Source organism: Danio rerio, chromosome 16 (assembly GCF_052040795.2).
Source record: "Danio rerio strain M-AB ecotype USA chromosome 16, GRCz13ab, whole genome shotgun sequence".
Classification (NCBI taxonomy): Eukaryota; Metazoa; Chordata; class Actinopteri; order Cypriniformes; family Danionidae; genus Danio; species Danio rerio.
This window is the reverse complement of record NC_141036.1, coordinates 60535001-60562500: the sequence shown is the minus strand read 5'-3', so window position 1 is coordinate 60562500 and position 27500 is coordinate 60535001. Positions and strand designations below refer to the sequence as shown.

General features: G+C 38.5%; 2 protein-coding genes and 1 long non-coding RNA gene across 8 annotated transcripts in view; 2 read left to right on the top strand and 1 right to left on the bottom strand.

Annotated features, from left to right (window-relative positions):
* Window positions 1-12035, top strand: part of LOC101882472 (immunoglobulin superfamily DCC subclass member 3) — a 28976-nt gene extending 16941 nt beyond the window's left edge. For 2 of the 4 annotated variants that reach the window (XM_087288035.1, XM_087288037.1), the window contains 7 exons: window positions 1510-1760; window positions 2378-2542; window positions 3766-3954; window positions 5487-5603; window positions 6257-6386; window positions 6473-6584; window positions 8059-12035. In XM_087288035.1, the coding sequence (XP_087144161.1) occupies window positions 1510-1760; window positions 2378-2542; window positions 3766-3954; window positions 5487-5603; window positions 6257-6386; window positions 6473-6584; window positions 8059-8217 (1123 nt within the window). In that variant the 3' untranslated portion in view covers window positions 8218-12035. The remainder of the gene's footprint in view (window positions 1-1509; window positions 1761-2377; window positions 2543-3765; window positions 3955-5486; window positions 5604-6256; window positions 6387-6472; window positions 6585-8058) is intronic. The other 2 variants (XM_087288039.1, XM_087288036.1) reach the window with 2 other exon arrangements.
* Window positions 12036-19716: 7681 nt separating this feature from the next.
* gnrhr3 (gonadotropin releasing hormone receptor 3) overlaps window positions 19717-27500 on the bottom strand; it is a 15119-nt gene continuing 7335 nt past the window's right edge. The window contains exons 2-4 of one of the 3 annotated variants that reach the window (XM_087286036.1): window positions 27186-27500; window positions 23667-23871; window positions 19717-22241 (exon numbers count right to left, since the gene is read on the bottom strand). The exon at window positions 27186-27500 is cut by the window's right edge and continues 168 nt beyond it. In XM_087286036.1, the coding sequence (XP_087142162.1) occupies window positions 21907-22241; window positions 23667-23871; window positions 27186-27500 (855 nt within the window). In that variant the 3' untranslated portion in view covers window positions 19717-21906. 3 annotated transcript variants of the gene reach the window in all.
* LOC147840473 (uncharacterized) lies at window positions 23535-26861 on the top strand. Its single transcript, XR_015512323.1, has 3 exons — window positions 23535-23600; window positions 24668-25672; window positions 25734-26861. It is a non-coding gene; the product is annotated as an uncharacterized LOC147840473 (long non-coding RNA).

Genomic DNA, 27500 nt, shown 5'->3' with positions numbered 1-27500 from the left:
ATTACCACAAATGTAATACAAAGTACTCAGATTGCATCACCATAAAAGTAATCTAAATTATTCCAAAAACAGTAATCTAAATGTGATCCAAAGGTAGTCTGATTGCATTATCATAAAAGTAATCTAAATTATACGATAAAAAAAATCTAAATCTAATTCAAAATAGTCAGATTGCATTATCATAAAATTAATCTAAAGGTTACCACAAAAGTAATCGAAATGTAATCCAAAAGTAAGCTGATGGCTTTACTTTTATGGTATCATTTAGATTATATTTATGGTAATGCCTTCTGAGTACTTTTACTTTACATTTAGATTACTTTTATGGTAATGCAAGCAGACAAATTTTGGATTACATTTAGATAACTTTTTTTGGTATAATTTAGATTACTTTTATGGTGTCATTTAGATTACTTTTATGGTAATCTAAATGTAATCCAAAAATAGTCTGATGGCATTACCATAAAGTAATCTAAATTATACCAAAAAAGTAATCTAAATGTAATCTAAAATTAGTCTGATGGCATTAGTTTTATGGTATCATTTAGATTACTTTTATGGTAATCTAAATGTAATCCGAAATTAGTCTGCCTGCATTACCATAAAAGTAATCTAAAGGTTACCACAAAATTAATCTAAATGTAATACAAAAGTAGTCTGATTGTATTATCATAAAAGTAATCTAAATTATACAATAAAAGTAATCTAAATCTGATTCAAAAGTAGTCAGATTGCATTACCATAAAAGTAATCTAAAGGTTACCACAAAAGTAATCTAAATGTAATCCAAAAGTAGTCTATTTGCATTACCATAAAAGTAATCAAAATTTTACCATAAAGGTAATCTAAATGTAATGTAAAAGTAGCCAGATGGCATTGCCATAAAAGTAAGTCTAAACGATATCATAATAGTAATCTAAATTATACCAAAAAAGTAATCTAAATGTAATCTAAAATTAGTCTGCTTTTATTACCATAAAAGCAATCTAATTGTAATGTAAAAGTAGTGAAATGTCATTACTATAAAAGTAAGGCTAAATAATATCATTAAAGTAATTAAATTATACCAAAACAGTAATCTAAATGTAATCCAAAACTAGTCTGATGGCATTACCATAAAAGTAATCTAAATTTTACCATAAAAGTAATCTAAATGTAATGTAAAAGTAGTCAGATGGCATTACCATAAAAGTCTAAATGATATCATAAAAGTAATCTAAATGTAATCCAAAAGTAGTCAGACTGTATTACCATAAGTCTAAATTTTACCATAAAAGTAATCTAAATGTAATACAAAAAGTCAGATTGTTACCATAAAAGTAATCTAAGTGCAATCCATAAGTAGTCAGAATGTATTCTCTTAAAAGTTATCTAAATTTTACCTCAAAAGTAATCTAAATGTAATCCAAAAGTAGTCCGAGTACTTCCATAAATGTATGATTGATCAGTTTACATTATTGTAATTAGTAACCGTCGTGATGCAGTGCTGATGTGTGTGTTATGGTGCAGTACTCTGGCTGTGACGCGCATCATGGCGGACGACGAGGCCATCTATCAGTGTATCGCGGAGAACAGCGCAGGAACCAATCAGGCCAGCGCTCGGCTCGCTGTCTCCCAATCACTGGAGCTCCCTGAGGCGCCGCAGGATCTGACGGTCACACCACTGTCCAACACTGCACTGCGGGTGCGCTGGAAACAGCCGGAAGCACACGCGTCTGACGGCATTATAGGATACGTGCTGCATATACGCAGACTGGGCGGTGAGATACACACACACAAACACACACACACACATAGACACACAAACATACATTCACACAACAGACACTCACACAAATAAAAACACACACTCACACATGCTGATCACAAACACAAACTAACACACTGATCACACACTCACAAAATCAAGCTCACACTAAACAAACTACAGAACACACAACGCTACATGTATAACACACACACACACACACACAAACCAATACAAACACACATACAAGCACACACAGACATTCTCTCACACAACACACTCATATGCATAAACATGCACTCACACAGACACACTAAAAACACACACGCACACAATGTATACACACCTATACAAATGATAACACACACACACACACACATCCATACATGTACTTACACAAGCACAGAAATACTCTCTCAGGCAAACACATACCTCCCCCCCCCCACACACACACACACAAACATGCATCCACTCTTTTATACACACATTCACTCTCTCTCACATGCACACACACACAAACACATACACAAACACACATATGCAAACATGCTCTCACACACTTCTTAGAGACACTCTCTCTCACGCACTCCTCTATCTGAGCGTACAGACTGACGTGTGTGTGTCTCTCAGAGCCGGACAGCAGTGAGCTCCAGGAGGCGGTGAGTAAAGACACGTTCCAGCATGACTTCAGTAATCTGGACTCCTCCACCACCTTCTCCATCTACGTGAAGGCGTATTCACCACTGGGGGCCAGTCAGCAGTCCAGCAGCGTCATTGCCACCACAGGGGGCGCCGGTGAGAGCACACACACACAAACACGACAGACAGAGGGTTAAACACACACAATAGCTATGTGTCCAACCTATTTTAATAAGCTAACGCAAACGTCTTCATATTTTACATGCTTTATGTAGTTAGACATGCCTAGTTTATATTATTTGGCAAGTGAAGACTAAGGGCTCTATCATACTACCGGTGCAATATAGTGTTTGGCGTGATTTGTTGGTATTTTCAGACAAATGCAACAGTAATTTTCATGTTTTCCACCACGTTGTTTAAATGGTAAATCCATTTGTGCCACTCTGTGGACTCATGGCTGTGCTGGTCTAGAAAGGAGGTGTGTTAAGGTGCATTGTTAAAGCACTGCTATTATAAAGAACTGAAATAGAGCGCACTATTGACCAACTAAAAGCTGCTCTAAAGTCAGGTCCAAACGCTCACACATTGCTGAATACACACAGGATCTACAGCAATCCGCTGCTTAAGTGGTGATGTCTAGAAAACTGTTTCCGGGTCCAAGTCGCTGCTCTTTTGAATTGAGATTTTTTACACAATTTATAAAACATTTTAGCACTTTTTGCTCATCGGATATTAGGCATGGATGTTTATATTGCGATCGTGATTTTCAAAATTATTACAGTGCTTTGTAAACGCTTATTATTACCATTTGGTGTGTCTCCCAATACAGTTTGATATAGCGATTGGCCCTGAAAGCCGGTTCACTTGACGTCACACTTAACAAACAGATACACAACTATCTTTACAGATGAAAACAATTAATCTGGTCCTGTATCCTCGCACTGCAGATGCTCTGTTTAACTGTTTTCTTGCTAGTGAAGCGCTCAGTTTTTAGACTTACAAAGTCCACCATGTAAATAGCAAATGCACCAAGGAGTGACGCAACTGACTCTGAGGGAATGGCAGACGAGACGAGAAATTGGTTTAATGCAGGTTACGCTCAAAACACACCCAGAACTCATTAGGAGAATAAGCACAACCGTGTTAGACCATGTGCCTGGTATTTATCTGTCCCCTTAAAATAGCGAAAGTGGATTCAGACCTGCTCTGAGCTTTAGACTTTGCACCTAGATCTTTAAAATAGAGCCCAACGTGTTTGTGTCTAAAAGCACCATCTAAATTTTTGTTTGATTATATTTAGGATTTAAGGAAAATGTTTTCTGACCAATAGTTTTGGTCTTTTCGTTATCTAAAATGACCTTTCTTTGCCCATCTCTCAGTTCCCACAATGCCGAGCTTCTTCACCAAGGTCCTTAACAGCACAGCCATGCAGGTGTTCTGGGATCTGCCTGCTAAAGCGGGCCGTGTGGAGGGATATAAGCTCTCATACCGCATGCTGCCGCAGCAAGAGTTCAGCCACGAGGAGCGTTTCCCTGCGCACATAAACACACACACCATCTCTAACCTGGGTCAGTACACACGCGCACACACACACACACACACACACACATGCATGCATATACACATGAACATGTGCACAGACACTTTTACATGAATGCATATACACAAACATCTGAGCACACTGTGTTTATAGTAAATACTATAGTGTTATTGAACTGTACTATAGTCAAATACTTGTATGTTGTGCTGATTCTACAGTTGCAATGGTAAAACAACAAGTATAGTAATTGATCTGCTGTGATGATATAGTTGCTATGAGCTGTCTCATTTCAGAGGCTGCATCCTCTGAAGGATGCAGACTTCAAAGGTGAGTCTTTCAAAGTCCACACAGGCTGAACCGAGCGTTTTGAATTGAGACGATCTAGCCTACAGAGGACGGATCTCGTCACCAGGCCACCGTAACGGCTGTCGTTAATAAGCGCTGATAACATATGTAATGACTTTTTTTCAGTGATTTTAAAACTTACTGTAAGCGATCTGAAGGTAAAGCAAGATAAACAGAAGCTGGAGATATATTTGCTTTGAGCCATACATGCACACATAAACATGTGAACGCTCTATTAAATCACTCTTTAGTAAGACCTGTCAGACTCTTTTAGTTTTTTTAACATGTGTTCAGATATCCAAGTAAAATAAACCCAATTCATGCATTTAAACTGGAGTTTTCTTTTAAAAGCGTCCTGCCGTTATCAGTGCGCAATGCATCTTGGGATGTTCGAGGCTGTGAAGGATCCACCGGTTGTGTCCTTCATTACCTGGGAAACTAAGGATGCATTTTGAGGCATTTAAAGGAGCCTTCGAATTTTTAATTTTTAATTTATTTATTTTAATTTATTTATTTTTAAATAAGACAGCCTTCATCATGCCACGATGACGCAGTGCACTTCAAATGCATCCTTCGGAGGATGCGACCTCTGAGATGAGACACAACTATGGTAACATCAGATATATCCTCCACTAATGCTGGGTTGTCGTAATGCAAAGATGTGTCAAATATAGACGAGCTCATAGTTGTTGTTGTTTTTTTTCTATTAAATTTAAATGACACTTTTTAACCTAGGGGTTGGGTTACAACAATCCAGCATTATTCAGTGTAGTAATATAAACAAATGAGCCAATACTGTAGTTTTCTACATCTATAGCGGATAATATACTGCAATACTCCACAGTTTACTATAGTAAACACTTGAGTAAACTACAGTTTATATTACAGTTCATCAGTTCACTATAGGCAATGATACAGCGTTTATCAACAAAGAGAGACTACAATATACACAGGATAATACACTTTACTATAGTATGGTTCAATAATACTATAGTGTAGTAGTTTATTATAAATGACTCTGGTATATAGTTTGACAACAGGATGCATGCATACACAAACACACACTCATACACAACATGCATTCACACACACACACACACACACATATATGGGGATGCACACAAACACACATACACGGCTGTCACTCTTTAACTGTCTGTGTGTGTGTGTGTGTGTGTGTGTGTGTGTGTGTGTGTGTGTGTGTTTGTCCTGCAGAAGCTGCATCAGTGTATGAGATCCAGCTCATAGCCTTTAACGGGAACGGCGACAGCATCGGCAACAAGCGACTCGTCTCATTGGCTGAGACGGAAAAGAGCGGGAAAGAATCAGCAGGTGATGCATGGCATTCAGATCCTGAAGTCACACACACACACACACACACCCACACAGTAGATGGATGCTGATAACAGCAACAGTGAAATAGTCACGCACATCTTTACACACGTTAATTACCCCGAGCTGTTCCTGCAGATCTCTTTACTGAGCACTGTGCAGATTCCTCACAGCGTCTCTTACTGATCACGGTCAACTGCTTTACTGTAAAATGTTCATACTGCTCATATTTCAACATGTTTTCACACAAAGTCTCTAGAAAACAGTAGCTGATTGTATTAGCTTTGTGTGTGTGTGTGTGTGTGTGTGTGTTCCTCTATACATGTATGTGTGTGTGTGTGTGTGTGTGTGTCTGCATGTGCATCTGTGTCTGTATATCTGTGTTCATGTGTGTGTTTCTCTGTGTGTCTGCATATGCATGTTTATCTGTGTGTTTGCAAATATTTGTGTGTGTATTTTTGTGTATATATATGTGTGTGTGTGTGTGTGCGTGCATGTGTGTGCATGCATGTCTATTTGTGCGTGTTTGTGTGTATATATTTTGTGCGTGTGTGTGTATATTTTTGTATATTTGTGTGTGCGTGTGTGTGTGTATCTATGTGTGCATGCAAGTGTATGTATAACTGTGTGAATAACTTTCTGTGTGTGATCAGCAGGGCAGAGTGTGTGTGAGTGTGGTCAGGGTGCGGACGGTTCTCTGTCAGGGATTGTGGTGGGGATTCACATCGGCATGGCCTGCATTATATTCTGTGTTCTGTTCCTGATGTTTGGATATCGCCACAGGTGCGTCACTCTCCATCACATCTCTCACACTCTCTCACATTCAGTGTTCTGACCGCACGTGTGTGTGTGTGTGTGTGTGTGTGCAGTTTCTTCTGTCAGAAGGGCTCTCCGGGTGTCTGGAGTGTGTCCGCAGTGCAGAGAGACAGTAAACAGAGCAGCAGCACCCGCACGGCCGACGCCATCGAACTCACACTACAGGTCAAACACACACACACACATATCAGGAGCTTCAGGATTGTTTTTTTTTATTGTTTTTTTTTTTTTTTTTTATATTTCCCGAATGATGTTGAACAGATTCAGGAAATGTTCACAGTATGTCTGATAATATTTGTTCTTCTGGAGAAAGTCTTATTTGTTTTATTCTGGCTAGAATAAAAGCAGTTTTTAATGTTTTAAACACTATTTTAAGGTCAATATTATTAGCCTCTTTAAGCTATATTTTTTTCTCGAACAAACCATCATTATACAATGGCTTACCTAATTACCCTAACCTGCCTAGTTACCCTAATTACCCTAGTGAAGCCTTTAAATGTCACTTTAAGCTAGTGTATCAAGTCTAATATTATTTACTGTCATCATGGGAAAGAGAAAATAAATCAGTTATTAGAGATGAGTTATTAACACTATTATGATTAGTAATGTGTTGATCAAATCTGCTCTCTGTTAAACTTGTTAAATTGGGGAAAAAATTAAACGGGGAAGCTAAAAATTCAGGGGGGCGAATAATTCTGACTTCAACTGTAAGCTTTAGTGAGTAGGTGATTGTTTAAAGGGCAAAGTGATGCGTGCTCTCGCTGCTGAGCTTTTGTTGACAGGTTAATTCCGTAACAAATGAGAAACACACTAAATGTTACAACTTGAACTAATATACATTAACATGCAGCATTGTGGAAGAAGCATCAGTTTATAGTTTACAGTTATTTATTTACATTTATGAATATATTTTGGATTGTATTATAGCCAGATTTAAGAACACATCAATCCTTTGCTTTATTAAAAACGTATGTTACAATAAATAAATGACATTTTAGCATTTTAGAGTAAATAAGACTAAATTAGACTATTAACACTTGTCACATTACAGAATACAGAAATACTGATAACACATTTCAGAATAACAGATACATTGGCAGTATAAAACAAAAGCATTGGAGAGAAAAAGAAAAGATGAAACCACATTATAGAATAAAGCGAAATTGTAGAATTAATCTTGTTTTTTTACTTCATCAAAAGCATTTTAGAAAATGATCAACTTTTGTAAAGTGCTTTTATCATTAATAACTACATTATTAATAACTCTCAGCATTGTAGAAGAAAAAGATCAAATAAAACATATTTAGATTTATATTATAATGCAGTTTACAATAATGCTAGTTAAAAAATGCTTTTAGCATTAAATGAATACAATTTTAAATGTATTACAAATATTGCAGCTAATAAAATAGAATAAAATCATTTAAAATTAAAGGATATTTGTAGAAAATTAAGCATTTTTTGCATTAAAAATAAATATTAAAATATAATAATAATAATGATAATTATACCACTTAAAAGTAAGTCATTTTAAAATAAATCTACATATTTTTGCATGAAAATAAAAAGTATTTTGGAGTAAATCAAATGCAGGAAAATAATGGAACACTGGTGTGACTGACTGTCATCTGTTCCTCAGGCGGCTTCAGCTGAGCAGCAAGTGGCGCTGGCGGGTCCTCAGTGCCAGGTGATGATTGAACCACAGCCACTGCATCTGGCCCACACAGGGACACACACGGGCACAGATACGAGCGCTGACACAGGTGCACACACAGGCACTGATATGGGCACAGGATAAAGCAGCTCAACCCTTCTTCAGCTGCACACACACTGAGTCTCCTTCACCAAAGCCTTACACTAACACACACACATATGTGCCTCAGTGGACCAGCGACACACAGGACCTGTTCCAAACCCTAGTGCACTACAGAGACAGCATCATGACCGTCACACTGCATGTGCCGTGCAGAAGGTCGTGGGTTCTTTCCCAGTTAAAGCATCATCGAAAAAAGTAGAACCAGAGCTGCAGATTCACATGTGATGCTGTCTTATTGCCTATTTAGTGCTGTCTATGTAGGCGTCTCAGTGGGTTTGGAACAGATCTGCATTAAAGCACTTCAGACTCTGTTAAACTCTCATTGGAAACATTTTAATGAGAGAGCCAAAAGATGACATGTCTACTCCAATACCAAACTCAGCCGTATCCTGTAAAGCCAAAAACTGAGCTGATGAGTTAGTCTGTGTATGGAGGAGTGCTTTAATGAGCCGCTGGAATATTAAGTGTGTGTCGTGTGTGTGACATGAATAATTCAACCTATTAGCCTCGATAAAGTTCACCAAACCCCTCCCACTCCAGCCAAACCCAATGTGCTGCTGAAAACTCCACCCTGATCTTCAAACCCGCCTACTCATTCAGCTAAACCTTAGACTCCACCCCTTACAGAAACTCTCTAGACAAATATGCGTGCGGCTGAAGACTCCACCCCAAAGCCTGCCCACTATAGATGAAAACTTTGTGTGCAACAAAAGACCCCACCCATACTTCCAAACCCCACCCACTCTAGAGAAAATTCCCTGTGTGCAGCTAAAGACTCCACCCCTTCCCCAAACCATGGCCACTTCAGCTAAACCCCTTGTGGAGCTGAAGACTCCGCCTCTATTTCCAAACCCCGCCCACTCTAGATAAAAATCATTTGTGCAGCTGAAGTCTCCACCCCTTCCTCAGACCCCACCCACTTTATCAAAACACTGTGCAGCTAAAGGCCCCGCCCCTTCTAGATAAAAACCTTTTGTGTGCAGCTGAAGACTCCGCCCTTTCCCCCAAACCCCGCCCACTCCAGCAAAAGCCTGCTGTCCAAAGAGCCGTGCCTCACTCTGCCCTGCGCTGCTGGGAAACCCCTCTACCTCACCGAGTGTCCTCTTGGGTCTGCTGGAACTCTACTGTTCATCCAGACTCTCGAGAGACGTCCAGAGATCATCCGTTTTGTCCAGGATGATCTACAGAATAGCTGTTGTTCTTCTTCTGATGTGTCGATCATTAACCAAAGCCGAACACCATGAAGATCAGCTCAGAGTCTGCTCTAGAAGAATTCAGATTTATTTTCATACGATGCAGAAGTTCTGCTTCTCTGAAGAAGCTGAGCTCGCCAAATATCTGTTAGTGATGAAGAACCAAATATACCTGAGGAAGATGATCCTGCCAGCAGATCAAAAATAATCTCTTTTATTAAGCCTGACTGATGTGAAACTCACCTTATATTAAAACTAATATTTATTTATTTATGTCTGTCACTCAGGCTCAGGAGTTTACGTCTCGATTTTCTGACTGATTTTCTTCCTGCAGTTCTGACCATTTTCCTCATCTTTTTCTTTTTTCTTTTCTGTTTCTCTATTTTAGTACCGGATTTTTATCTTTAGTTATTCCCGCTCCTTCATCTTTTCATCCATCTCTCTTTTCTGACCATTTGTCTTGTAATTCAGTTGTTTTCTCTCACACTTTTTCTTTTTTTTGTTTTTTTATATCTTCCAATTCTGATTTTTATTAATATTATTTTATAGTTTTAACTCTACATGCAGGAATTCTGCTTTTTTTCTATTTTTTCATGGTAATTTTGACATTTTTTCTCACATTTCTGACCATTTTTCTTGTAATTCTATTTTCTTTTCACACTTTTGGCTTTTTTATCATAATTTTTTTAAAAATTACATTTTTTATGTTGATTTTTGTTAGCATTTTTAAAAATTATTTTTACTCTTCATGTAAGAATTTGAGCTTTTTTTGTGTAATTTTGACTTTTTCTCTTACAATTCTGGCTTTTTTTCCTCGTAATTCAGTTTTCATGCTCATGATTTTGGCTTTTTTGTAATTCTGAGTTAACATTTCCTAATTTGATGCTTTTGTAAATCTTTTTTTTTTTTTTTACAATTCTGTCTTTTTATCTTTTAATTCAGACTTTTTCACCTTTACATTTTTTACTTTTTGTAATTTCGACTAGATCTTGATATTCTTGAGAGACCTGCATATTTCACTATTATCAATTATTATTATTATTATCATTATTATTTACAATTTTGAAAAACCAAATTTGTATTGCAATTGAATTGTTTTCCACTCAGTGCTGTATTTTATATATTTATTTATTTCAGAAAGTTTTTTATTCGCATTTCTGGCTTCTCTTCTAATTCTGATTTCTTCTGTAATTCTGATTTCTACATTTATTTTCATATTTCATTTACCTTTTATAATTTTATTCATAATTTCGAGTTGTTTTTTTACAGTTTGTATTTACCCAGCAGGCACACAGTGTCATAAGATGTAATATTAGGTCAGATTTAGATCTTGAAGTCAGGTGAGCACAATTTAATGTCTAGTCTAGTCAAGACAATGTTATTTGGATGTCCAATAATGACGTCAGATGATGTTGATGTATGGTTGATTTTAGGTTGTGTTGGAAAGTGACCAAAATCCAACATCAAGCCAACATCTTAAACCAATGTCAGATACTGACATTTATTCATCTGCTATGACAAGCAAAATCCAACGTCTGATAGACGTCATAGTGTTAAAGTCCACACAACTCCAAGCCATAACATCATTAGACGTTGATATTTGGTTGATTTCAGGTCGAACATTGAACGTTGACATTGACGTCAGCCTGGCGTTGGGTTCTGATATCAACCTGTTTTTCATTTCCAAACAAACTGCAACGTCCCCATGACACTGACTTCATGTTGACGTCCTGTGCCTGCTGGGTAAATCTTAGCGATTCTGTCCTTTTTTTCCTCTGATAGTTCTGAGTTTACATCTCACAGTTGAGTTTTTATTTCTTGAAATTCTCTCTTTTTCGCATTTTGATATTTTCACACGCAATTCTGACCAATATTTCACATAATTCTGAATTTTAATTTTAATTGCAACTTTACACACACAATTCTGACTTTAATATGAACATTTCATTGACCTAATTATGATTATGATTTACATTATTTTTTGTTTGCTGGCAGAAACAAGCTTCCATCAGCACATGAACAAACCTGAAGCCTGTGCTTGCGTGTGCCTGCATGTGTGTGCGCGTGTGTGTGTGTGTGTGTGCGTGTGTGCGTGTGTTAACTAACCAGTTTACCACACAATGTGCTCTCACTCTTTAAATAGTTACCAAAATAATAACCTATATCCTAGAATTCACACGAAACGTCTTTAAACCTTTCAGACTCTGACTCTTGTTGTCCAGAGAAACAAAACCAAAATCTGTAAAATGGAGAATAAAAACAACAAGATCAGAAACTGAGGCCAAATGTTTTAGAGATGAAGTGGAGAAGCGCCTGTTCTCGTGCAGAACTTCCCTCCGTTCCTTCTCCCACGTATGAAAACTTCTTTTTCTGCTGGATTTGGGAGATGTTGCCAAAATAGATCCTTTAATGTTCGTATATTGGTATCGATGCTGTTCTTTTGAATATTTAGCTTTTAATACCCTTTAAATATTATTTCTTCTCTCTTTCTGTAGGATTAAAGGTAGACATTTGAGAGCAAGTAGATTATTGATTGCGAAAGGTTTGAGATATTATGACCGATTCCTCGTCTTTATATGAAATATCCAGCCTGATCTCCCGAGAAAACGTAAGTATTTTACGTTTTGCCAGTTTAGTGGCTAATTCGTACGAGTTCAGTTGTACGAAATTGTACGATGTTAAAAAGGAGGCGTGGCACCTAACCCCACCCCTAAACGCAACTGTCATTGGGGGATGAGCAAATCGTACTAAAATATACAAATTAGAACGGACAAATTCGTACAAATTAGCCACTAAATGAAAAAGTTACGAGTTGCCGTGAGATTGTGTTGAAATATCACCAGCATATGAACATGAAGCTGAACGAACGCCTCTGAATGTAAACTACGTCAGGTTTTTATGAAAGTCTGCTCACTCTTGCTGCTTTAGGAGATTATGGACTTTTTATACACAGATGAAAATACAGTTATTCACCCTCATGTGAAATGTATTGTTTTTCAAATATTTCCCAAGTGATGTTTCATTTGCTTCAACACATTATTAAACACAATAATTTAATACCTCACTCATTCATCTTCCTTCAGCTTAACCCCTTATTTATCAGGGGTCGCCTCAGCGGAATGATCCGCCAACTATTCCAGCATACAGTATGTTTTATGCAGTGGTATTTCTACCAGCTGCAACCCAGTACTGGGAAACACCCATACACACACACACACACACACACACACACACACACACACACACACACACTAGGGTCAGTGTAGTTGATCAGTTCCCCTATAGCGCATGTGTTTGGACTGTGAGGGAAACCGGAGCACCCGGAGTAAACCAACACGGGGAGAACATGCAAACTCCACACAGAAACACCAGCTGACCCAGCCGGGGCTCAAACCAGTGACCTTCTTGCAGTGAGGCCACAATGCTAACCACTGAGCCACGGTGTCACCCCCAGTTTTAACAACTCGTTTCTAATAATTGAGTCTTCGTCATGATGACGCTGCATCACATTTTACTGCACTGTTAATGAGCAGTTAGTGTGTGTTGTGTTTATTAGAGCTAGTGATCTGCATTATGGGATGTTGATCTCTGCTTTGTCCACTTCTGATGCTGAAAAGTCAACTCTACAGTTTAACAAAGTCACTTTACTGACATTTTAGTCATAATATCACGTGTAAGAAATATCTAGAGAAATAAGTGTGTAAAATAACAGTAAATGTGCTGCAGTTTAATACAAGCGAGGTGCAAATTACAGGGGGGTTAGGGGGGATTGACCCCCCTAATTAATGCTTGATCCCCTGAAGGATGTGTAAACAATATGTATGGGGGGTCAGTCCTCTAAATAGTAAGAAATAGTTTGCTCTGATCTGCATCTTAAATACTAATATTAAATAATAGATCATATCAATATACATTTGACCACCCCCCATAATGGATTATGCCATTGTGAATGCATAATCTAAGCTGATAGACACGATACGTGTTCACTAAACACTTTTCTTGCAAAACTCTTCTGCATACAGCCTGAAGATTAAGACAAATTAGATGCATACAGTAGTTTGTATAGTTTGACCTATGGTGCCTTCTGAAATGGCTAATCACAGGATATTGTAGGTCAGAATACACAAACCCTCCCACAAAACACTGAAAAATTAAATATGTTGCATTAATAAAGTAGATGTCATTTAATTTGATTCACTGAAGCAAGTATTACACATAATAATATTACTGAAAGAGTTGAATTCTGATCGTCAATGTATAATTCAAACCCTGATTACCTGAAGGTTTCTGAAATGTAATATACAACACCAACACACACAATACAGCCCTCCACACGATTACACACATGCAGAAAACACACTCTTACACACCTCTCAAAAGTTAAACTTTGCTGGAGGAAAGATCAAGATCGCATAATGCAGTTCAGAAGCAGAAATAAATGAGGAAAAATTAAAACACAAAGCACAGAATACAGAAAACTGCTCATTTAGGGGGGTTCGTCACTCTGCAAGACTAGTGTTCAGTTTAATGTCATTTAAAGGTCTGAATAGGGTCATTAGGCATGTCATTGAGCTACAGTGGTTTGTTCTGTAGCTAACCAGCTAAATTCATATTACCCTTACATTATCTATATAAACTTTATTAAATGTTTTCTGCAGTATTTATAAAGCTCAGTTTTTAATATTGATATTAAAATACTGAATATATGAACGAAAGCTGCTTTTATTTCAGTCAAAACTACAAGAAGTAAGACTTTCTGCAGAATAACATGTTTAATTAAAGCAACACTGTGACGTTTGCTTGCTCTCCGAAACATCACTTGGAAAATATTTGTGGAAGTTCCTGATAATTTTGTATATGGACTGTATTAATGCTGATGATTGCTCTGTTGTGTAGATGAAGATGATGATGATGATGTGTAGTGGAATAATAGCTGATGCTGAAATGCTTGTACCAATGAGAGAAGTGATGCTTTAACCTTCTGGACTGTCAGAACCAAACGCTCCTGTAGCTTTAACCTGCCTCTTCATTCAGTGTGTTTTCAGTGTGTTTTATTCTCTGGAAATAAGCTGAATAATTCTGTTCCTTATATTGAACCTCTGTGCCAAATAAAACCGTGTTATGTAGAACGTCACGTGTCTCGGGTTTCATTATTCCTGCTGAACTCTATGATGGATGAAACTATGGTCAGGATCACATTACATGTGCAGTATGAGTGTGCATATTCACAACATACAAATGCAGAGCTGGGATTTAAACAACACTATTGATTATGGAAAGGGGAGGAGCTACTCTATGCCCTGCTATGTCTTTGTTTCAGCTGACACTATATGCCAAACACAATAATTGCACTTTTTTATTTTTATTTTTCATGTGACTTTTTAAGTTTTATTTAATTTTTTTGCTAATGGTTTTTCTTGTAGTTCTGATATTTTTTTGTAAAACTATTTTTCACAATCTTGTTATTATTATTCTTTGTTGTTGTTGTTATTATTATTATTATTATTATTTGCAATTCTTAAGTTTTTATAGTATTTATTATTATAAATGTTATCACATTCTGATTTCTTTTATTCTAATTTTTACATTTTATTGTACATCCGCATTTTTTATTGGTGTAGTGTGTATTTCTCCACTAGAGGGCGTATATTCAGGACAAACAAAGGTGAAGCTGTGATTTAAACAACAATTTGCTGTTTATGAAAAAGGGGAGGTGCTGCCCTGTCTCTGTGTTTCAGCTGAAATTATGCCAAACACTGGAAATAAACACATTTGATTGCACATTTTTATTCAGCATTTGGCATATTTTTCTCAATCTCCTCTTGTAATTATGACTTTTTATTTTATTTTACATCTTATTTCTGGTAATGGCTATTTTATTTTTTATTTTTTGCAGTTCTGATATTTTTCTTGTAAAACTGTGTTTGTCACATTAATGACTTTATTATAATCCTTTATTATTATTATTATTATTAATATTATTATTATTATTATTATTAACCTTATTGTGTTTAAATATGTTTTCGCTCAGTTCTGTTTTGTATTTATTATTTTATATTTTTAAAAATATATTTTTGATTCTAATTCTCACATTTTATTGTACTTCAGTATTGTTTATAGGTGTTGTGTGTGTTTGTCCACTAGAGGGCGTATATTTATAACAAACAAAGGTGGAGCTGCGATTTAAACAATGCTATTGGCTGTTTATAAAAAGGGGGGTTCTACTCTATGACCCGCCCTGTCTTCATGTTTCAGCTGAAATGATGCCAAACAGTGAATAAAAACACATTTAATTGCACATTTTTAATCAGCATTTGGCATCTTTTACACATTATTTTCTAGTAATTCTGACTTTTTTAATTTTACAACTTATTTTTGTTAATGGTTTTTTTTTTTGCAGTTCTGATATTTTTCGTATTATCCTTTATTATTAATATTATTATCAATTCGTATTGTATTAAAATATTTTTCCGATCAGTTCTGTTTTGTATTTATTAATTTGTATTTTTTTTACATTTTTTATTCTAATTCTCACATTTAATTGTACTTCAGCACTTTTTTAAAAAGTGCACTGTGCATTATATTTGCAACAAACAAAGGGGGAGATGCGATTTAAACAACACAATTGGCTGTTTATGAAAAGGGAAGGAGCTACTTTATGCCCTGCCCTGTCTTCATGTTTTAGCTGAAATGAAGCCAAACACTGAATAAAAACACATTCGATTGCACATTTTTATTCAGCGTTTGGGATTTTTTTCAAATCTTCTCTTGTAATTATGACTTTAGTTTAATTAGATTTTTTTTTTTTGTAAATGTCGATTGTGATATTTTTCCTGTAAAACTGTACTTTTCACAATTCTGACTTTGTTAATTATTGTCTATTATTGTCATTAATAACTTTATTGTAATGAAATGATTTTCCTTGCAGTTTTGTATTTTATTTATTTATTTTTATGTATTTTTCATCACTTTTACGGTTTCTTTTCTAATTCTCACATTTTGTTGTGCTTAAGCTTTTTTTTTAAAGGCAGTGTTTACTTGTCCACTAGAGGGTGCATATTCACAACAAACATAGGCGGAGCTGTGATATAAACAAAACACTACTGGCTGTTTATGAAAAGGGGAGGAGCTACTGTGCCCCACTTGTTTTTATGTTTCAGCTTAAATTATTAAAGCACATTTTTTATCAGCGTTTGGCATCTTTTTCACAATAATTTTTTGTAATTCTGATTTTTTTATTTTACATCTTATTTCTGGTAATGGCTTTTTTTTGCAGTTCTGATATTTTTCTTGTAAAACTGTGTTTGTCACAATTATGACTTTATTAGTATCCTTTATTATTAATAACTCTTTGTATTTAAACATTTTTCACTCAGTTCTGTTTTATATTTATTAATTTGTATTTTTAAAAATGATATTTTTTATCCTAATTCTCACATTTTGTCGTGCTGAGTTTTTTAAAGGCGCAGTGTGTATTTGTCCACTTGGGGGCGCATATTCACAACAAACATAGACGGAGCTGTGATATAAACAAAACTATTGGCTGTTTATGGAAAGGGGAGGAGCTACGTTATGTCCTGCCCTGTCTTTGTTTCAGTTGAAATTCGACAAACACTGAATAATCCACATTTCATTGCACAGTTTTGTCCACTAGAGGACATGCTCACAACTAACGAAGGCATATTTTAATGAGTGTGTGAGTGAGTGAGTGTGGAATCATGGGAGTTGTAGTCTTCATCATCCTACAGGACTCCTAAAGACATTATGTCAGTGGATGAGAAAAAGTATTCAACATTTATGATCATAGTGATATTAAGCAGTGTTCTTGTGTGATTTGTAATGAAAAACAATCAGACATATTGTGCCTTTAAAGCAACAGTTCCCCCTAATTTCCCCATAATTTGTCTGACTGCTGATCAGTGGTGTAGTGTCAGGATCGGCCAGCAGGGGGAAACAGCACACTGAACAGCTGAAGCACTGAACTCAAGAACAGGTCAGGAGATCTGCAGCTCCGCTTTAGGTTTAATACAACCAGCGACACACACAGAACAGTCAGAGCAGAGACAAGATCACTGAGCTGAGGGAAAACCAGCGGCCCACGCTGACACAAACCTGACTGTGTGTGTGTGTGAGAGAGAGAGTATGGGGTTCCATTTGTGCCAAAATTCTCTTGCCTGCTTTCCATTTGTCTTGGTCTACTCTCATTGCCCACCGTTCAGGGAAATCAGCATTGTTGGAGTACATGTTGTCTGTTAATGTCGTCTGTTAATATTGTTGTCTATCTAGAGCAGGGATCACCCAACTTGTTCCTGGAGGGCGGGTGTCCTGCAGATTTGAGCTCCAACCCTACTCAAATACACCTGAACAAGATAATCAGGTGTGCTGAGGCAAGTTAGAGCTAAACCATGCAGGACACTGGACCTCCAGGACCCAGATAAGTGACCCCTGGTCTAGAGACTCTAGAGAGAGAGTTTGTTTAGTGTCTGGGAGGTGTGTGTGTGTGTGTGTGGTGTGTAGTGCAAGTATGTTTGTGAGAGAGTTTGGTGTTTAGTGTGTATGAGAGAATCTGTAGAGTTTGTGTGTAAGAGAGAGTTAGTGTGCGCGCGCGTGTGTGAGTGTGTTTAGTTTAAGGTTGTCTGTGTGTGTGAGAGGGAGTTAATGCATGTGGGAGAAAGTATAATGTGTGTGTGTGTGTTTAGTGTGTGTCTGTGTGAGAAAGTGTGAGTTTAGTTGGTGTGTGTTTTTTTGTGTGAGTGAGAGAGAACTAGTGTATATGGGAGAAAGTGTGTGGGAGAAAGTATTGTGTGTGTGTGTGTGTGTGTGTGTGTGTGTGTGTGTGTGTGTGTGTGTGTGTGTGTGTGTGTGTGAAGCTCCACCTGAGGATGAGTCTAGTGTCCTGCCAGTGTTGCCATGGCGATGTGTCCTCTGTATCACATGACCTTTTCTCTGACCACAGCGCTGACACACCTCATGTATAATTCACAGCTTCAAAGGCATCTCAGTCCAAACTGTGTGTGTGTGTGCACGCATATGAGTAAGTGTGCATGAGTGTGTGTGTGTGTGTGTGTGTGCACATAGTAGTAAATGTATGCATTCATAAGTGTATGTGTGCATGAGTGTGTGTGTGCATGAGTAAGTGTGTGTGTGTGTGTGTATATTAGTATGGTGATGCGTGTACATAAGTGAGTATGAGTGTATGTGTTTGTTGTTTGTGTGTACATGAGTGTGTGTCTAAAAGTGTGTATGTCAGTACATGATTAAGTATGTCTATGACTGTGTGCATGAGTGTGTGAATACAAGTAAATGTATGCATTCATGAGTTTGTGTGTGTGTGTGTGTGTGCATGAGTGTGTGTGTTTGTTGTTAGAGAGTCTGTGTACATGAGTGTGTGTATAAATGTGTGTATGTCTGTATGATTAAGATTGTGCATAAGTAAGAGTGTGTGTGTGTGTGTGTGCATATGAGTTTTTGCCTTCATAAATGTATATGTGCATGAGTGTGTGTGTGTGCAGGAGTGTGTATGAGTATGTAAGCGTGTATGTGTGTGTGTGTGTGTGTGTGTGTGCGTACGTGTGCATGTGTGCGCATGTCTGTGCATGATTAAGTGTGTGCATGATAGTGTGTATGTCTGTGCACAAGTAAGTGTGTTTGTGTTTACGGTTTACTTGCTGGCCGTTAGGTACAGTGTGTGCCGATGAGTGAAGTGTATCTGGACTATAATGCTGGAACAGTCTGAACACAGCGCATGTCTTTGTGTAATGAGCTGTTCATTTCATCAGACTATATGCCATCAAAACCTGATTACAGTTTCAGTATAAACTAAACACACACACACACACACACACACTCTGCTGTCCATGTGCAGCACGTGTCCTCTGTCTCTGTGTGTCCAGCTGCTTTAATATCAGAGTCCTGCTGTCAAATCTGTGAAGTTATTCTAAAACTGCAGAACGTGTGTGTAAATCTGCTCTGAGCTCTTTTCATTAGTGGCTCCTGAAGCCTGCAGCGCTGCTACACACACACACACACACACACACACACACACACACACACACACACACACACACACACACACTTCAGTGCATGACTCAAAATGTAGACTAATTACAAAGTCAAGGGACACCAAGTTACAGCGTACACACACAGATGAACAGTCTTGTGTTGAACCATTGAACATCAGTGTAATGTACCTCTGAGCTCCATCTGAATCAGGCGTTCTCTACTGGTTTGGCCATGGGAGCCACATTTTTACATGGTCATCAAGCCCAACCCAACTATAATGCAATTTTAGGAATTATAATTCATTTGCATTTATTTGTTAACATACACAAGTGGTGACAGATACATCATAAGAAAATCCTCAAGACTGGCAAATAAACTATATTTTATTGCTGTCATTTAACAAAATGTATGAAATTATAGAAATATTACAAAATAAAAACGTCAAATACTGTAAACCGTGGTTAGGGTAAGGAAAGGTTCAGTTACCATGAACTAAACTGAGCTGTTAATAAAACATGTCGTCTGGTTTCTAAATGTCATTTGATTTAGAAGGCTCTCTTGTGAGAGCACCTCAATACTTACGACACACTTTAAGTCTTTTTTGTCGTTAATATATGTAAATCCATACTTTACATATTCAGGGTTGTACTTGCACTTCGACATATTTGTTGCTATGATTAAATTAAATTTCACATGTCAAACGGTATGGTTATTGTGCACAAATTTCAAAATAAAAGTCCGGTATCAGCAAAATAAGTTAAAAATTAAACTTTTGTTGTTTTTTCGATCACACACTCCGTGACCCACGCGACCCACCAGTTGAGAAACGCTGATCTAAATATTACAGCGACCTCATCTGCTCATGAGTAACGGTAGATCAGAGTAGATCACACTCGCTGTTTCTAATCCACCTATTCTATATGCGTTTTGGATTATTGCATTAAAATATGCTTGGTGAAAATGTCAAGATGTGCGTGCATTTATAAAATGCACATTAAACACACACAACTGAGGAGGAGACATGTTTTACTGGATGAGAAATAAACTCTGCTGTAAACAGGTGAAGTGAAGTCTGCGCCTGCACTTCATCAGTGTGTGTGTGAGGTGCTTTAGTTTTTGGCAGATGATCTGACAGATATAAATGTGTGTGTGTGTGTGTGTGTGTGTGCGTCATTAATGTTTGTTTGCATGTGTTTCTGCAGTGTTCCTCTAGTGCTAATCCATTGTTCCTTCAGTGTTACTCCAGTGTTCATCAAGTGTTCCTGCAGTGCTCCTCCAGTGTCCCTCCAGTATTCCTCCAGTGTTTTTGCAGGTGCTCCTTCAGTGTCTCTCCAGTGTCTTTCTAGTGTCTCTCTAGTGTCCCTCCAGTGTTCATGAAGTGTTTCTTCAGTGTCCCTCCAGTGTCCCTCTAGTGTTCCTCCAGTATTCATGAAGTGTTTCTCCAGTGTCCCTCCAGTGTTTCTGCAGTGTTCCTCCAGTGTTCATGAAGTGTTTCTTCAGCGTCCCTCTAGTGTTTCTGCAGTGTTCCTCCAGTGTATCTCTTCAGTGTTCCTCCAGTGTTCATGAAGTGTTTCTCCAGCGTCCCTCTAGTGTTTCTGCAGTGTTCCTCTAGTGTTCCTCCAGTGTTTCAGCAGGGTTCCTCCAGTGTTTATGAAGTGTTTCTCCAGTGTCCCTCTAGTGTTTCTGCAGTGTCCCTCCAGTGCATCTCTTCAGTGTTCCTCCAGTGTTCATGAAGTGTTTCTCCAGCGTCCCTCTAGTGTTTCTGCAGTGTTCCTCCAGTGTTCCTCCAGTGTTTCAGCAGGGTTCCTCCAGTGTTTATGAAGTGTTTCTCCAGTGTCCCTCTAGTGTTTCTGCAGTGTCCCTCCAGTGCATCTCTTCAGTGTTCCTCCAGTGTTCATGAAGTGTTTCTCCAGCGTCCCTCTAGTGTTTCTGCAGTGTTCCTCCAGTGTATCTCTTCAGTGTTCCTCCAGTGTTCATGAAGTGTTTCTCCAGCGTCCCTCTAGTGTTTTTTGCAGTGTTCCTCTAGTGTTCCTCCAGTGTTTCAGCAGGGTTACTCCAGTGTTTATGAAGTGTTTCTCCAGTGTCCCTCTAGTGTTTTTTGCAGTGTTCCTCTAGTGTTCCTCCAGGGTATCTCTTCAGTGTTCCTCCAGTGTTCATGAAGTGTTTCTCCAGCGTCCCTCTAGTGTTTTTTGCAGTGTTCCTCTAGTGTTCCTCCAGTGTTTCAGCAGGGTTCCTCCAGTGTTCATGAAGTGTTTCTCCAGTGTCCCTCTAGTGTTTCTGCAGTGTTCCTTCAGTGTCTCTCCAGTGTTCCTCTAGTGTTCCTCCAGTGTTCATGAAGTGTTTCTGCAGTGTTCCTCCAGTATATCTCTTCAGTGTCCCTAAAGTGTTCCTTCAGTGTCTCTCCAGTGTTCCTCCAGTATATCTCTTCAGTGTCCCTCCAGTGTTCCTTCAGTGTCTCTCCAGTGTTCCTCCTTTGTTATGTGTGTCTGGTGGGTTGCTGAGGCCGCTGGGTGTTCTTGTTGTGCCGGCAGCAGCAGAAGCGGGTCAGATCGGAGCGGAAGGAGGGTGTGTACAGGCCATAGATCACAGGGTCGCAGCAGGTGTTCAGGTTCCCGAACACAAACAGCAGGTGGTGGACGTACTCGGGCGTCACCGTCAGCATCTCCGGCTGGAACCAGTACCAGATGCCCAGCAGGTAATACGGCGTCCAGCACACCACGAAGGACAGCACAATGATGAGGGTCATCTTCAGCGTCTTCATCCTGGCCTTCGGGATCATGTCTGTTCCGCTGCGCCTCAGAGAATCACCTGCTGGACACGGATAACACAGTGAGTACGTTTACATGGACACCAATACTCAGTTTTGACTAGGATCAAGACAACACTCAACACTATTTTATTTCATAATAATTTAGTTATCAAACACCTTTAAAGCAAGCAGAAGGACATGAACACAAATAATGAGTATATGGTAGGAGCAGTGTTGTGGTGAATTCAGTGATATTCCTCCATACACACTCCTGAGCTTCTGCCCTTGCGTGTGCCCTTGTCAGGAGTCAAGTGACCATAGTGTCGATTAGAACAAAGCCCTCGGGGTTCAGAAGCTGGAAATAGCAGCAGTGCTGATCTCAGATATTATACAGTAATCCAGCATAGCGCTCTGCTGTTACCCACAATGCCCCTCTCAAGTTCAGCGCTTCAGTCACATGACTACAGTGGAGTCCTAAAGTTAAAGATACTCCTGTTAACAGCTAAGAATGTTCCAGATGTAAATATTCCCCACTGTGTACCTGTACTGTAATTTATTGAATATGTTAATGACTGAATTATGAATATCAGTGGTGAATACAACATCACATTACTCCATACAACACAAAACATAGTGTTAAGTTGCACAAAAACAACGACAAACGTGTATTTACCTGTTATGCATGTGTCTTGTAGTGTGTCTCTGTGTGTGTTTGTGTTTACCTGATGTGTGTATGAACTTTTAGTGTGTCTGTATGCTTATGGTGGGGGTATTTATTTGTATAGAGTGTGTTTACCTGTAGTGTTTACATGTAGTGTGTTTACATCTGCTGTGTATGTGTACTTGTAATATGTTTGTACCTGGAGTGTGTTTATCTGTAGTGTGTGTGTGTGTGTGTGTGTGCTTGTAGTGTCTATTTAGCTGTAGTGTGTGTAACCTTGTAATTTGTGTGTGCATGTGGGTGCTTGTACTTATGTGCAGTGTGTCTACCTGTACTTTGTGTGAATTTGTAGTGTGTATGTGTGTACATGTAGTGTGTATTTACCTGTAGTGTGTGTATTAGTGTGTGTGTGTGTGTGTCTGTGTGTACATGTAGTGTCTATTTACCTGTACTGTGTGTATTAGTGTGTGTGTCTGTGTGTTTCTTGTAGTGTGTGTGTACTTGTAGTGTGTTTTACCCATAGTGTGTTTACTTAGTGTAGGTGTACTTGTTTTGTGTGTGTGTGTGTGAACGTGTAGTGTGTGTGTGTGATTGTAGTCTGTATTTAACATTACTGTGTGTAAACGTGTAGTGTGTCTTAGTGCATGTAGTGTGTGTATGTGTGTATTTCTTGTAATGTGTGTATTTACCTATAGTGTGTGTTTACTTAGTATATGTGTACTTGTTTTGTGTGTGTGAACATGGTGTGTATTTGCATGCAGTGTTTGTGTACTTGTGGTGTGTGTATTTATTCATGCCGTGTGTGCACCAGATGCTGTGTGTGTACCTTTGTTGCTGTTGTGTAGTTGTCTGTTGATCTCGATGAGGATGCAGGTGTAGCAGCAGCTCATGACCAGCAGGGGGATCACGTACAGCGTCACAAAGTGGAACATGTTGTACGCTGTCTCGTGCCATCGCTCGCTGAAACTGCCGTGCGTCACACACTGCGTGAAGTCCACACTCTTCGCTTTCACCGTATGGAAGATGAACAGCTGCACCATCAACAAAACCATCATATATGAGCGAGAAGAGGAGGTAAATATTACTGCAGTAAAATAATTCTGTTGTGAAGATGTGTGCTAATGTGTGTGTGACTTAATCCAGAATTCCACCAATTTCCATTAATTTTCCTTAAACTGTAATGATATAACCAATGCATAATTTAATCTGTTATTAATGTAGATTGATGAAGAAACCTTAAATGCAATAGTGGACATAATTGTTGTTGGGCTAATTGTTGTTTACATTTTTTAATACAATTTTTTAAGCCATAACACAGTTGACGATATCCGAGTTGATAATGAGAGCTGACAATAACATCGTTTAAGATAAAGGATTTGACGATAACCAAGTTGACGATAACAGCTGACGATAATATAGCTGACAGTAACAGAGTTGACAATAATATTTAAAGATAACCAAGTTGACGATAACAAAGTTGAAGATAACTGAATTGATGATTACTGAGTTGGCAATAACAGAGTTCAACAACTGACGATAAGTTGACGATAACTGAGTAGACAGTAACCAAGTTGATGATAACAGCTGAGGATAACAGAGCTGACGATAACAGAGCTGACGATAACAGAGTTGACGATAACATCTGACGATAACCGAGTTGACAACAAGAGAGCTGACGATAACCGAGTTGACGATAACAGGTGACAATAACAGAGCTGACAATAACAGCTGACGATAACCGAGTTGACGATAACAGGTGACAATAACAGAGCTGACGATAACCAAGTTGACGATAACAGCTGACGATAATATAGCTGACAGTAACAGAGTTGACAATAATATTTAAAGATAACCAAGTTGACAATAACCGAGTTTAAGATAACTGAGCTGACGATAACCAAGTTAACGATCAGAGATGACAATAAGTGTTGGCGGTCATCGAAAAGAGTTTAACCAAGTTGATGTTAACCGATATGACAATAAGAGCTGACGATAACACAGTAACAGATAACCAAGTTGACAATAACCAAGCTGACGATAATCGAGTTGACAATAACCGAAATTTAAAAAAAATAGTTGAGAATCACCGAGTTGATGATAAGAGCTGACAACATCTGAGTTTAAGATAACGGAGTTGGTGGTGACCGAGTTAACGATAACAGCGGACAATAACAGAGCTGACGATAACAGTTCAAGAACTGACAATAAGTTGACGATAACTGAGTTGACAGTAAAAGAGTTGATAATAACAGTTAAAGATAACAGAGTTGACGGTAACCGAGTTTAAGATACCTGAGCTGACGATGACCAAGTTGACGATAAGAGATGACGACAAAAGTTTACCCGGGTTGATGGTAACCGAGTTGATGACAACCGAGTTGACAATAAGAGCTGACAATAACCGAGTTGACAATAACAGAGTTGACGATAACTGAGTTGACGACAACCAAGCTGACGATAACCAAGTTGATGGTAACAGAGTTGACTATAAGAGCTGATGTTATCCGTGTTCGCGCTAACCAAGTTGACTCTAACCGAGTTGACGATGACAGAGTTAACAATAACCGAGTTGACAATAAGAGCTGACAATAGCCAAGTTGAAAATAAGAGCTGACGAAAACAGTGTAACCGAGTTGACGATAACCAAGTTGACAATAACCAAGCTGACGATAACCGAGCTAAGAATAACCGAGTTGATGATAAGAGCTGATAGTAACAGAGCTTACGATAACCGAGTTGACCGTGACCGAGTTGACGATAACCAAATTGACTATATAAGCTGATGATAAGAGTTTAAGGTAACCGAGTTGACAATAACCGAATTGACGATAAGTGATAATAGTTTAAGCAAGCTGACGATTACCGAGCTAACAATAACCGAGTTGACAATAAGAGCTGACTGTAACAGAGTTGATGGTAGCTGAAGATAAAAGTTGACGATAACTGAGTTGACTATAAGAGCTGATGATAACCGAGTTGACGTTAACCAAGTTGAAGATAAGAGCTGACGACAACAGTTTAACCAAGTTGACGATTAACGACTTGATAAGAGCTGAAAATAACAGAGTTTAAGATAACCGAGTTGACAATAACCAAGCTGACGATAACAGAGTTAACGACAACTGAGTTGACAAGAACTGACAACAAGTTTAACCAAGTTTAAACAATGACGATATCCGAAAAAGAGTTTAACTGAGTTGATGATAACCGACTTGATAAGAGCTGTCGATAACAGAGTTTAAAAAAACTATTTAATGACAACCGAGTTGATGATAAAAGCTGATAGTAACAGAGTTTAAGATAACCAAGCTGACATTGACCAAGCTGACAGTAACAGAGCTAAAGATAAGAGTTCACGGTAAACGAGTTGACGGCAACCGCGGTTATAGTCAATTCGGTTACTATCAACACGGTTGCCGTCAACTCGTTTACCGTGATACCCTAAAAATACCCTAGTTGAGAATAACCTAGATGACGATAACCGTGTTCACGGTAACAAAGCTGACATTAACCAAGTTGATGGTAACAGAGTTTACATTAACAGAGCTGATGATAAGAGTTGAGAATAACCGTGTTGACGGTGACCGAGCTGACGATAACCGAATTAACTATAAGAGCTGATGATAACAGAGTTTAAGATAACCTAGTTGACGATAACCGAGCTGACGATAATCGTTTTGATGATAACCAAATCAACATTAAGAGATAACAGTTTAATTCAGTTGATGATATCCAGTAAGAATTTAACCGAGTTGACGATAACGGAGTTAAAAAAAAAAAAAACGAGTTGATGATGACCGAGTTGATGATAAGAGCTGACGATATGTGAGTTGACGATTTTCGAGTTGACAGTAACAGCTCACGATAAGAGTTGACAATAACAGAGTCAACGGTAACCAAGCTGACGATAACCAAACTGACTATAAGAGCTGACGATAACAGTGTAAGATAATCAAGTTGACGATAACAGTGTTGACGAAAACCGAGCTGATGATAACCGAAAAGAGTTTAACCAAGTTGATGGTAACCGAGTTGACAATGAGAGCTGACGATAACAGAGTTGATGAAAACCGAGTTGATGATAACTGAATTGATGATAACTGAGTTGACTATAAGAGCTGACAATAACAGAGTTGATGGTAACAGGGTTGACAGTAACAGAAATTACAATAATTGTTAACTGTAACAGAGTTTGACAGTAACAGTGTTGAGGGTAACCAAGTGGCCGGTAACCGAGCGGACTGTAAGAGCTGACGGTGATCGAGCTGACGGTTACAGTGTTGACACTAACATAGTTGAAGGTAACAGAGTTGTGTGTGAATGTGAGTGTGTGTGTTTGTGTGACCTGTGGTGATGCGATCAGTGCACTGAGGCTCCAGGCGGTCAGCATCCTCCTCCTGTTCCTCTGTGGTGCGGTCAGTGTGTCCAGCGGGCGCAGGATGGCCTGGTGTCTGTCCAGACTGATGCCCACCAGGATGAACGCAGAGGTCTGCATGGCGAACAGCTTCAGGAAGCACAGCAGCTTACACACCACGTCCCCGGCGTACCACTGCACCGTCACATTCCACACCATGTCCAGCGGCATCACCACGAAGGTCATCAGCAGGTCTGCCGCCGCCAGGCTGAGGATCAGCGGCCGCAGGTGTGAGGCCAGACGCCG